The 11,483-nt window shown below is 34.4% G+C and overlaps 1 protein-coding gene across 1 annotated transcript in view; it reads left to right on the plus strand.

Moving 5' to 3' along the window:
• Positions 1–10,445, plus strand: part of LOC149743660 (fibrocystin-L-like) — a 68,813-nt gene extending 58,368 nt beyond the window's left edge. The window contains exons 71-89 of the mRNA XM_089891968.1: positions 841–967; positions 1,360–1,536; positions 1,806–1,983; positions 2,326–2,480; positions 2,771–2,942; positions 3,254–3,331; positions 3,594–3,723; positions 4,209–4,308; positions 4,596–4,726; positions 5,113–5,229; positions 5,553–5,618; positions 6,037–6,216; positions 6,642–6,866; positions 7,538–7,593; positions 7,959–8,104; positions 8,542–8,714; positions 9,348–9,471; positions 9,738–9,807; positions 10,115–10,445. Coding sequence (XP_089748094.1) covers positions 841–967; positions 1,360–1,536; positions 1,806–1,983; positions 2,326–2,480; positions 2,771–2,942; positions 3,254–3,331; positions 3,594–3,723; positions 4,209–4,308; positions 4,596–4,726; positions 5,113–5,229; positions 5,553–5,618; positions 6,037–6,216; positions 6,642–6,866; positions 7,538–7,593; positions 7,959–8,104; positions 8,542–8,714; positions 9,348–9,471; positions 9,738–9,807; positions 10,115–10,175 — 2,466 coding nt within the window. The 3' untranslated portion in view covers positions 10,176–10,445. The remainder of the gene's footprint in view (positions 1–840; positions 968–1,359; positions 1,537–1,805; positions 1,984–2,325; positions 2,481–2,770; positions 2,943–3,253; positions 3,332–3,593; positions 3,724–4,208; positions 4,309–4,595; positions 4,727–5,112; positions 5,230–5,552; positions 5,619–6,036; positions 6,217–6,641; positions 6,867–7,537; positions 7,594–7,958; positions 8,105–8,541; positions 8,715–9,347; positions 9,472–9,737; positions 9,808–10,114) is intronic.
• Positions 10,446–11,483: the final 1,038 nt, after the last annotated feature.

Here is an 11,483-nt window from a genome sequence, read left to right on the forward strand (position 1 = left end):
ACTTGTTTTTTATTTAAGAGTGTCCATGAAGTGGACAACAACAACTTTTGTTGGGGTTTATGTAAAGATACTTATGCTATAACTTGATAGTGAGCGTGAGGTGTATGGATACACCATGTGTATCTGGTGTATAAGAAGACGCCCATGTTATAACTCGACAGTGAGCATGAGGTGTATGAATACACCATGTGTGTCTGGTGTATAAAAAGACACCCATGTTATAACTCGACAGTGAGCATGAGGTGTATGAATACACCAAGTGTGTCTCGTGTATAAGAAGACACACATGTTATAACTCGACAGTGAGCATGAGGTGTATGAATACACCATGTGTGTCTGGTGTATAAGAAGACACCCATGTTATAACTCGACAGTGAGCATAAGGTGTATGAATACACCATGTGTGTCTGGTGTATAAGAAGACACCCATGTTATAACTCGACAGTGAGCATGAGGTGTATGAATACACCATGTGTGTCTGGTGTATAAGAAGACACCCATGTTATAACTCGACAGTGAGCATAAGGTGTATGAATACACCATGTGTTTCTGGTGTATAAGAGACACCAATGGTATAACTGGACAGTAAGCACGAAGTGTATGAATACACCATGTGTGTCTGGTGTATAAGAAGACACCCATGTTATAACTCGACAGTGAGCATGAGGTGTATGAATACACCAAGTGTGTCTCGTGTATAAGAAGACACACATGTTATAACTCGACAGTGAGCATGAGGTGTATGAATACACCATGTGTGTCTGGTGTATAAGAAGACACCCATGTTACAACTCGCCAGTGAGCATGAGGTGTATGAATACGTATTGATTTGTCACCCAGGCTGAGTTTGGATGGGATGACGACAGCGAAATTTCAAGAGGGTTGGGAGATTACCGAATTCCCAAGGCGATGTTAACGGGAACTGAAGGAACCAGGATTCCTGTGACTTCAATTGCTGACCAGAGAGGTATCTTGTTTGCTACTAGATGATGTATTGCCAGAATACAAATATCATTTTGTTATGCACAAAACAGTGTGTACGTTTCTATCATCGTATTGTGCCATAGCCCTCATGAAGCCGTAGCACTCATAATAACTATTTTATTCTTAATAAACCAAAAAAACTTATCTTGTCATAATGTTGTTTTTTTATGATCCGACATACATGATGGTTTACATACCAAACAGTGCGGAGGGCTTTCCTCCAGGTTTATGAGTTGATGGATTCACATACCATTATCCCTGTGCAAATGGATCTTCTCAAAGAAATCTAGGAAAATCAACTTATATAACTAACATATTGATTTATCCTTTGACTTGTAACACTCTTCTGCATTATAAGAATACCCATAATCACAGGTATCATAAGAAACAGTGCCTGCACATACAAATCAATATGGCAAGCATATGATTGTCATGGTGATGGAGTCCTTGATTACCAGATGTTGGTTATTGAGAGTTTGGATGATGATACTGAAACAAGGAGGTTATCACCTGTTGCACTTAACGGTGGCCGAACCATTGATCTTAACAACGGTAAGCTTGTGACTATAAAAGACATTGCAGTTAATTTGTACAGGTCTGTGCTTTTCAGCATATGTTGTTACGACCCAATTGTTCAATTCAATAGCAAAGTTTGTCTTCAACTTTGCATAAGCACAACTTTGGACAACATTTATGTTTACAACTTAAATGCAAAATAAATAACTACGCCGCATTCCTTCAGAAAAGTTTATTCTTTACACATTGTGTCGTATATAGTTTATGCATCTAAAAGTTTTAATTCCATCTGTTTAATATTTCAGGTCCACAAGATCACGGCTGGTGCTCCGGCTACACTTGTCAGAAGAGAATCTCCACTTTCTATGTCATCGTAACAAGTGGAACTCACTTCGACGTTTTCTTCACTGGTTATGCTCCAAGAAACTTGAAGCTTCATCTGCTCAACGTTGAGAATGATAAGACAGTCCGCGTTGCAATCTGGTAAGTTTACGTCTAATGCTATAACACACTCAGCCATAGCTAAGACAAGAGGATACATGTTCAAGGCTAGTCGTTGCTACCATTGTGTGCGGCCTTGGGTTACGACAATCGCTTTAAGATTTAATACATATATATATAAGTAATTATATAAAGCATTTGACAAAGCTTCCTTTGGTGTAAAATGTCATTAGACCATTAAATATATCTTTATTTAATATTACACAAATTTTATACCTGTGTGGTATATGTGTTTAATACTGTAATTAAACCAATAATAATTATTTTTATAAAGTTGCTTTGGTAGGAAACCTTTTTTAAAAATATTATTCAATACAAACACAGGTATCCAAGACCTGAGAGACTTGACGTTTACCAAGCAGAGAAAGATCTTTACATCTTTCCACAGAATTCATTTTATGACACAACAAGAGACCTGTGGAACACAAAACAACCAGACACAAACACCCCCGATCAATACAAACCAGCCATCGATTCTGGTTTGTTTCTTTGATGAATTATAATTTTATTCATTGAATGGGAGGGGGGTTTTATAAGCTATAATATAGCAGGGTGGGGCAAGATGATACTGTTTTCATTCATGTTTCTCGACCACTTGGGTGAAAAACAAACCGTACATGTTTATAAAGTTGAATAACCGCATCCCCAAGGCCACACAGCCACAATGTTTGCATCAAATCTGGTATCTCTTAATTATAACATCACTCATATAAAATAAGAAAATATTCTATATCAAACATATTTTACCATTAAGTATTCTCCACTTCAGGTGTAAATGGAGCAAACTACATTGACCTGAAGACCCGTCTTCTCTACGTCACAATCAGGGGATCAGAACCTGTTAAGATCGTCACCGTACCAATGATCCAGATCGCTATCGGGTTCCCCGCTATTTCTGTTGACGATTTCTTCGGAGATAACCTTGTCCAAAATCTCGCTACGTGAGTCATTTATATTTTAGTTGGGTGGGAACATGACATTTGGTTTGTTTAGTCATTTATATCCTCATGGATGGGAACTTAAGTGACTTTAACATAATTGCCGCTCCCATGCCCACAATCGATTTGTTGAAGATATTGCAGTGTGTGGATAAGCAGACATGACTTTTGGTTGGTTTGTTCATTTATATCCTTGTGGGTGGGAACTTGAGTGACCTATCCATGGTTGCCACTCCCATGCCCACAGTCGAGTTGCTGAACCTGTTACAGTGTGTCAATAATTGGTATAATAATGTTTAACTTTGTAATACCAGATACCTTGGTGTTCCATCATACAAGATACGGGTGGTTAACGTTGTGAGAGAAACTTCTAGAAGAAGACGAGATCTCAGGTAAAATATCAAAATTATGATTAGTTAATAAATTATTTTAAGGCACGATAGAAACCAAGAGCTCAAAAAAACAACGCATAGTACGGTATCTACGGTGTGTTTGTACCAAAACTTAATCAGTCAAAAAGATGAGATTTTACTCCAGCGCATGATACCGGTATCATGTGTTTGTACCAAAACTCAATTGTTCTCCTGTCATATCATAGTTGTACTGCATATATCTTACCACAAGTTAACAGCTGTACCATTATCACCCTGACAGATCCAGACGCAGCACAGATGTGGTGACGTACACCATTGAATATGGAGATGAAATTGTTAACGGAACTGGATCGAACGTGACTTCAAATTCCTCGCTTGCAGCTGAGTTCCTTAACCAGGGCGTCACTCAGGTAAGTTTATAAGATATCTATGTTTCGCGATGGATAATGCGAGTTTATATAAGATATCTATGTTCTTATGTTTAAGATATCTATGTTTTTATGTTTAAGATATCTATTTTGTTATCGTGTCTAATTTTGCTATCCATTTTTGTAAACCAACTTTCTAAAACTGAAATATAATAGAATAATACATCATTTTGTACGAAGCAGTTTTTTTTCTCGTTGTAATTAACGAAATGTTTTTTTACTTTCTTCTTATTTCATTTGGTTGATGTTAATAGTGATTAGAAGAAAAGGGCTAAAACACAAATTTTTTTGCCTCATTTCACACAATTTTTCTGATGGTTATTTTGCAATAATTTATAATTACAAATATAACAACACATTTATAATAACACATTTATAATAACATGACGTAATAATACATTTATTATAACATATTATAATATTACCTTTGTAATAACACATTTCTATTAACATACATTACCCCACAGATGTTGGCTGATTACCAAACAGGAAAATTGTGGCAGATTCTTAATGTTACTGAAGGAACATCTTTCTCATCAACACAGGCAGCAACCAACCTAACTACAAGTAAACTACTTAAGTTCGATTAGTTTACTTACCATGTTTATATCGCTAACATTTATGACTTTTGTTTTGTTCCTAATTTACTTATTTTTGGTATTTTTATTAATTTGATCTTTTCTATAAACTCGAAGAGATAAATAAAATTTTTATGATAAAGTAGATAGAGATGCTATGTAGGGAAAATCAGAAATAAAATTACACAAAAACTAAAAACACACAGCTATTGAAATGCATTAAGTATGTTTAAAGCATTATCTAATTTAACCACTACTCACTTTTCTTTATGACAGGTGAAGATTACGAGACTTACCTGATCGAACACAAGATCCCAACTTCAATGAGCATTGCATCTCTACCTTCAACTGCTGAGGAATATCTTGTCTTCCCAACGCAACCTGTTGTTACTTTGCTTGATAGTGAGGTAATGTTGATATCTGGTTACTGAGTTCAAAGCTCAGTGAAGTGACTTGGTTTGCATTTATTGCATTTTTAGGAAAAAAATGAATTTTTTAGGAAGAAGTTTGAATGTATTTCATATATAGATTTTATTTTATCTTATCCTAGTTGTTAATTGAGACTTTTCATTAAATATTTTTAGTTAGAATCTACTTTTATGATATGCTTTAACTAGTTCGAAATGCTTAAGACACACAGATGCAATTAATGTTACAAGTCAGTGTCGAAATATGTTTTGAGGAGCTGGAATAGATGTGGTTGCGAACATGATAAATGTTACTTGAATGTTTTTTGATGAAATGAAATATTTTATTACTAAAAATACTCAAATATTCTTTATATTACTAACAGGGCCTTCCAGTTACAACACTTGGAAGCATCTGGTCAGTTAGTGTTGCTCTTGATACAACTAATGGAGACAACAGAGCTACTTTGATGGGAACAACAACTGCAACATTCAACCAAAATGTGAGACTTTAACATATTGATTCTACAATATAAAGTATTCGGAAAAAAACTGTTAAAAGTCTGTGTTTCCAACCTTTCGTAGTTTGTGGCTCCTTTTAAGGACACTTAACACTCGTGTCTGTAAGTAAATTGGCCAACTGTATTTATCCAGCAATTTAAAAAACCAGCTCACTTTTATTAAACTCATTTTTTTCATCCTATATCCAAGTAACAACAATAACAAAAAACAACTTCTCGCCTTATACTCCTGCTACTTTACCAATATATATACATTTATGTTACATGAGGGATATCTTGGACAATCTTTAATTTGTTTCTTGCAGGGCACAGCAATCTTCACCAACCTGATGATAACTCACTCGGGAAGTGGATATGTGCTTAGGTTCACTGTAAGTATCAATAAGTGATGTTTTAGATTGCCATAAATATATGTAATTATTACTAATGTATCCTCACATGGCAGGACACCTCAACGTTATAATGCGGGTGTCTTACACAATTAGTTCTTAGTAGGTTTTTACATAAGTTTTATCACCTATAGAATTTTTAAATAACTCAATTATAAAGTAGTTGGTTCAATAAATACAATATGCATCAGCTTCTCATGCCAACATTTGAAGGTTTCTGTGAATAATTCATTTTATAATATTTGGACAATCCATTAGTGACCACTGACATTTTGAGTGTTTTGCGCAAGAAACGTACATCTACATTGGTAGCAAAATCATACTATCAATAACATTACTGATATAATATTAGTAGATGACATGCATATTATGATAAATAATCACTCCTAATGTTTCTTAGATCTCTCAACCCACTGGTGTCAACGTACAAGCGAGCCCAACCATAGAAATCACACAACGAACCGTGAACGTTGCATTTACATCTGGAGTTGGTTCATTGATTAATCACAATGATGATGCTTTGATGACAATGCAATTACAAAACAGCGCAGGTGATAACCTTCCCATGGTCGGGTACAAGGTGAGAAATAAGGAGTTTTCAAAAATTATTTGTGAACATTTTCTGTATTTATTTTTAAATGGTTCACATGTTTCTGAAGTGCTGGGAGTCTATATTGAGTTTTTCTGTTTAATTTAAATTAAAAATTGTAAAAGATGAATTTTAACAAAAACTCTCCATTTTTGGATGTTTGACATGTTATGAAATGCTTTTTGTTGAAACTAATTTTATTTTAAAAATTATGTTAAGTTTTTCTGTTTACTTTAATTACCAAAAAAATGTTTTTTTTTTATGTTTTTATACTTTACCATTCCACTGGGAATTGGAATTACAGAACTTGCAGCGGTAGACGCTTTAGTTATTTGTGTTTTCCTGCACTCAATCCTGGTTATAATTCATCAAGTCTATCTTTGTAGTTTTTGGTTTTCAATCCAAATTCCTCACAGGGCCATACATGGAAAGCCACCGTTGCATTTGATGATCCCACCCTATACAAGGGAGCCAAGATCAGTGGAATCACAACTTTCACATTCGATCCATCAACAGGAAGTGTTTCAACCGCCGGCCTCAAGATATTGAGTACACTAAGTTACCATAAATACAACCTTCTCTTCACTGTGACAACTGAACCTGCACTTTACAACATATTTGCTCAAGCTGAACCTATTCAGGTATCTTGAAATTTGATGCATTTTCACTCTCATTAAAAGTTTTTGATTTGTTTTGTTTTTATTGCTCACTAAAGACCTTTTATAATCACTGCTGTTGTATATATATAAGATTTTGCCTACCGCAAAGCAAATTGTGGGGCCTACTGAGATTTAGGCTAGAGTTTGCCCATTATCCCGACACCCAGAGTGTTACTGTATTTTCACTTCCCATCAAAAGTTTTTAATTTGTTGAATTTTTTATTGCTTATTAAGGAATGGTTGCCGCACATTTCTACAACCACCTAACTAGTCTATTTAGATAAGGGCCTTCGGTATGGCCAACCATGGGAACTTAGATGTATCCTAGAGTTGGTCTATTACCATGACACCCAGGGTGCTATGTTCCAAAAGTGACCACGAGAATTTTTGACAAAATTAAAAAAATGACATTCTGCCCCAATGCATGATACCGGTATCATGTGTTTGTACCAAAACGCAAAAGTTTTGATTTTCTGCCAAAAAAATATATATTTGAAAGTGTCTTTCCCAAGAACTCGTATACCTATAAGTTTTGAGATTCGAAGACAGTATCATCTGGTTCCTTTTGATGCAAATGCCCAACCCCTTGGCCACTGTGTCAGAACAGAACATTAAGCTTATTAAACCATTAAATTAATCATTCTATCTTTCAGTTCAAATCACCAACTGATGTTCTTCATCTTTCAACCACAGTTATCCGTAAAGCTTCGTAAGTTTGTTTTTGTAATAAATATAATAATAAGTTATCAGTTATGATTATCTCTTTGAATATGTTTTAAAAATCAAATTAATTAAACCAGGAAAGAGAAGGAAAGTAGCAACAAATAGATTATCGTTAAATAATTTTTAATTTTTGCATCTGTTACTGACCGATTTTTATAAGACTCTTGTAGAACATTTAACATCGTTATTTTAAGCAATTTCTTCATGCATATTTTCTGTAAAGAATATAATGCAACTGTTCTGACCGTAAAAAGTAATTTTTTCTTTTTTTTTCCCATTTAATAATTTCAAATAAATTAAAGAGCATTGAATGTTTTCAATAAACCAGCAATTTCCTTCTCATTAAAACAGACTTGAATTGGAGGGCCAGAGTTTCCTGCAAAGAGCTAAAACCACCGTGCCACAAGTTACAACATTCACAACTTTCATGCACAACTCGATGGTCACTCAATTACCAACAGTGATGATCAGTGGACTCACTGCAACTGTTAACTCAGGTAACTACATGTATTATCAAGCTGGTGGTATATTAATCATCTGACACTTAATTACAAATACATATGGTTTATTTTATAATGCAGCAACAGACCAAAAATTTATCTTCATTTCTATAACTTTTATGATTTTGTAAAAGGAAAATTTAAATTTGAGGGACACCAACTTTACTTCATACCATTTATAGATAGGAGGCGTAAATTTTGCATGACACTCTTTTAATGCATAATCCTTTTAATCTTATTTAGTTTATTTTGGTGGAGAGGTTTATTCTTGCTAACATAACACATCCCTTTACTTGTCCTTTTGTCAACCGAACTATAACAAACTTGGCATACAAGTCAAATTTATACAAGCATAGTTTTATTATAAGATTATGTTTTTCCTAATAACTTTTTAAATGAAACATAAAAGTTGGTCATCACTAAAATCTTTCCAGATGGCAACACTGTTGTTGAGTTTACCATTAACGCATACAACGACAGCATTGCTGACGAGGCAGTGGTCACTTTGAGGGGCAATGCTGGCAATCTTGGGCTCACATTTAACGGACAACAACTCACTGTGGTTAACCCCGCTTGTGCCGTGAAGATTGACGATGTCTGCTCAACTGTAAGTTGCAACTACTTTGGGATAATGAATTTCTAATTTATTTAAATTAAATGTTCTTTTATTTATTTAAATTAAATGATTTCTTATTTAAGTGAGGGATTTATGTTAAATATTCATTTTTAAAGCTTGATTTACCTGGTGTTCGAAACATAAATATGATTCACAGTTCAAAAGTTTTATATTGAACACTTGAATACGATGTAAAATACCCTAAAGATTTTGAAGTTCATTTAAAGTTTATACTTTGTTTAGGTGAAGTAATTTTTTAATATATTTTACGCTTGACACAAATGCTGAATATAAATTAACACATGCGCAATATGTTAAAAATCCAATTTAACATAAAAGTTATATCGCTGTCTAAAACAACCTTATCTAATGGTGAACCCCTTCTGGGTAATCTTACGTATGTCGAATACATTTGTGTATAACAAGCATTTCTTGGGGGTGTGACGGCCACGCATTTTATCTAAAACATTGTTTGTTTATTTTTTATCAATAAGCTTGTTTTTCCAACTGTTGTTTTGCCGTTACTGCGCGTATTTTCGCTTTTATAGGCTCTCCTGTGTTTCGTTGGTGTGACCTAAGATAAGAAATAAACTTCATTCATTTATTTATTTATCTCTTGTTTAGCAAACCAACAACATTATGGTGGATCCAACAGGAGTTGAAGCGTGGATTATAATTGTTGCGTGCGTTGTGGTGGCCGTGGTGCTTGCTGTTGGATTCATTGGATTCTCTTGTTACATGAAACGAGGTGTGCAGAAATTATTGTGTTCCGTAAATATTATTTGAATCAACTAATGATAACCTGCATGGAAACCACATGTGGTGTATCCTTTTTTCCATTAAGCTGACAATGTGGAACCCATAAGTGACCAATGAGTCCACAAGCTTGAAAGCATCATGTGTTGAACCATATATCTTTAAAAGATATCTGACTCTGTATCTTAACAAATCTCAATAAGCTATGGCACAGCCTGTTGTTAGTAAACCTCCATCTTACTAATGTTTATTCCTCAGCGCACCGTGGCAAAGTTGCTTCAGGAGCTTGCATGAGTTCCTCACACAGCTCACTTGGATCCAGTGCTTTGTAAGTTTCAATTTTGAATTAGATATAACTTGTTTATTCTCGCATGGCGGGGCAACGAAAGTCATTATAACACAGGTGTTATGTATCATACACCTCGTGCCCACTTACAAGTTACCACATACGTAACTTTTTTACCAATAGAGAGGGAGGCCTCTTTTTTATCACACAATTATGAAAATATTTTAAAATAAAAACACCATTAAGTATATAAAAATCTTGTTCCAGCTAAAGTAAAAAGTCTCTATGTTTTAATTCAAAATTAAAAAACCGTTACAACCATAGTTAACCTTGTACCATTTGCTCCTAGCATCACAGGGTCATCTGAGAACAGCACCCCAGTACCACCAGTAACTCCTGTTAACATCTAAAGGAGATTCTATAACTAACATTGACGGAAACAAAACGGACCGAAAACGATTTATGAGATTTCTATTTTTTATTATTTTTATATCTTTCTATGTTTAACAAGACCTTCCATACAACTGTGATCATTAATTAAGATTCAACTACTTCAATACTGTTCTTATTCATTTAATCAAGTTAGTTTTCGATTAAACACGCCACTTCCAAACACTGTGCATTAAGTTCACTGTAGAAAGTTCAGAGCCATGTAATAATACATGTTTGATGTGTGAAAACTTGTGTTGATTTGCAAATTTGCAGTTCAGGTTTAAAAACGCTTCACACCAAAATAATAAAAAATAGTCAGTAACAGACAATAGGTTTATAGGTGGACAAATGTTAAGGGCTGTGTATATAAAAGATAAAAACTATTTATTATACCAAAACTCAAAAAAATCCGATTTTTTTCAAAAGTCGAAAATGTGAGATTGGACCCCAACGCATGATACCGGTATCATGTGTTTATACCAAAACTCAAAAAAATCCGATTTTTTGCAAAAGTCGAAAATGTGAGATTGGACCCCAACGCATGATACCGGTATCATGTGTTTATACCAAAACTCAAAAAAATCCATTTTTTTGCAAAAGTCGAAAATGTGAGATTGGACCCCAACGCATGATACCGGTATCATGTGTTTATACCAAAACTCAAAAAAATCCGATTTTTTGCAAAAGTCGAAAATGTGAGATTGGACCCCAACGCATGATACCGGTATCATGTGTTTATACCAAAACTCAAAAAAATCCATTTTTTTGCAAAAGTCGAAAATGTGAGATTGGACCCCAACGCATGATACCGGTATCATGTGTTTATACCAAAACTCAAAAAAATCAGATTTTTTGGAAAAGTCGAAAATGTGAGATTGGACCCCAACGCATGATACCGGTATCATGTGTTTATACCAAAACTAAAAAAAAATCAGATAAAAAATCAGATTTTTTAAAAAAGTCGAAAATGTGAGATTGGACCCCAACGCATGATACCGGTATCATGTGTTTATACCAAAACTAAAAAAAATCAGATTTTTTACAAAAGTCGAAAATGTGAGTTTGGACCCCAACGCATGATACCGGTATCATGTGTTAATACCAAAACTCAAAAAAATCAGATTTTTTGCAAAAGTCGAAAATGTGAGATTGGAACCCAATGCATGATACCGGTATCATGTGTTTATACCAAAACTCAAAAAAATCAGATTTTTTGGAAAAGTCGAAAATGTGAGATTGGACCCCAACGCATGATACCGGTATCATGTGTTTATACCAAAACTCAA

Source organism: Ciona robusta, chromosome 1 (assembly GCF_009617815.1).
Source record: "Ciona robusta chromosome 1, ASM961781v2".
NCBI classification, from domain to species: domain Eukaryota; kingdom Metazoa; phylum Chordata; class Ascidiacea; order Phlebobranchia; family Cionidae; genus Ciona; species Ciona robusta.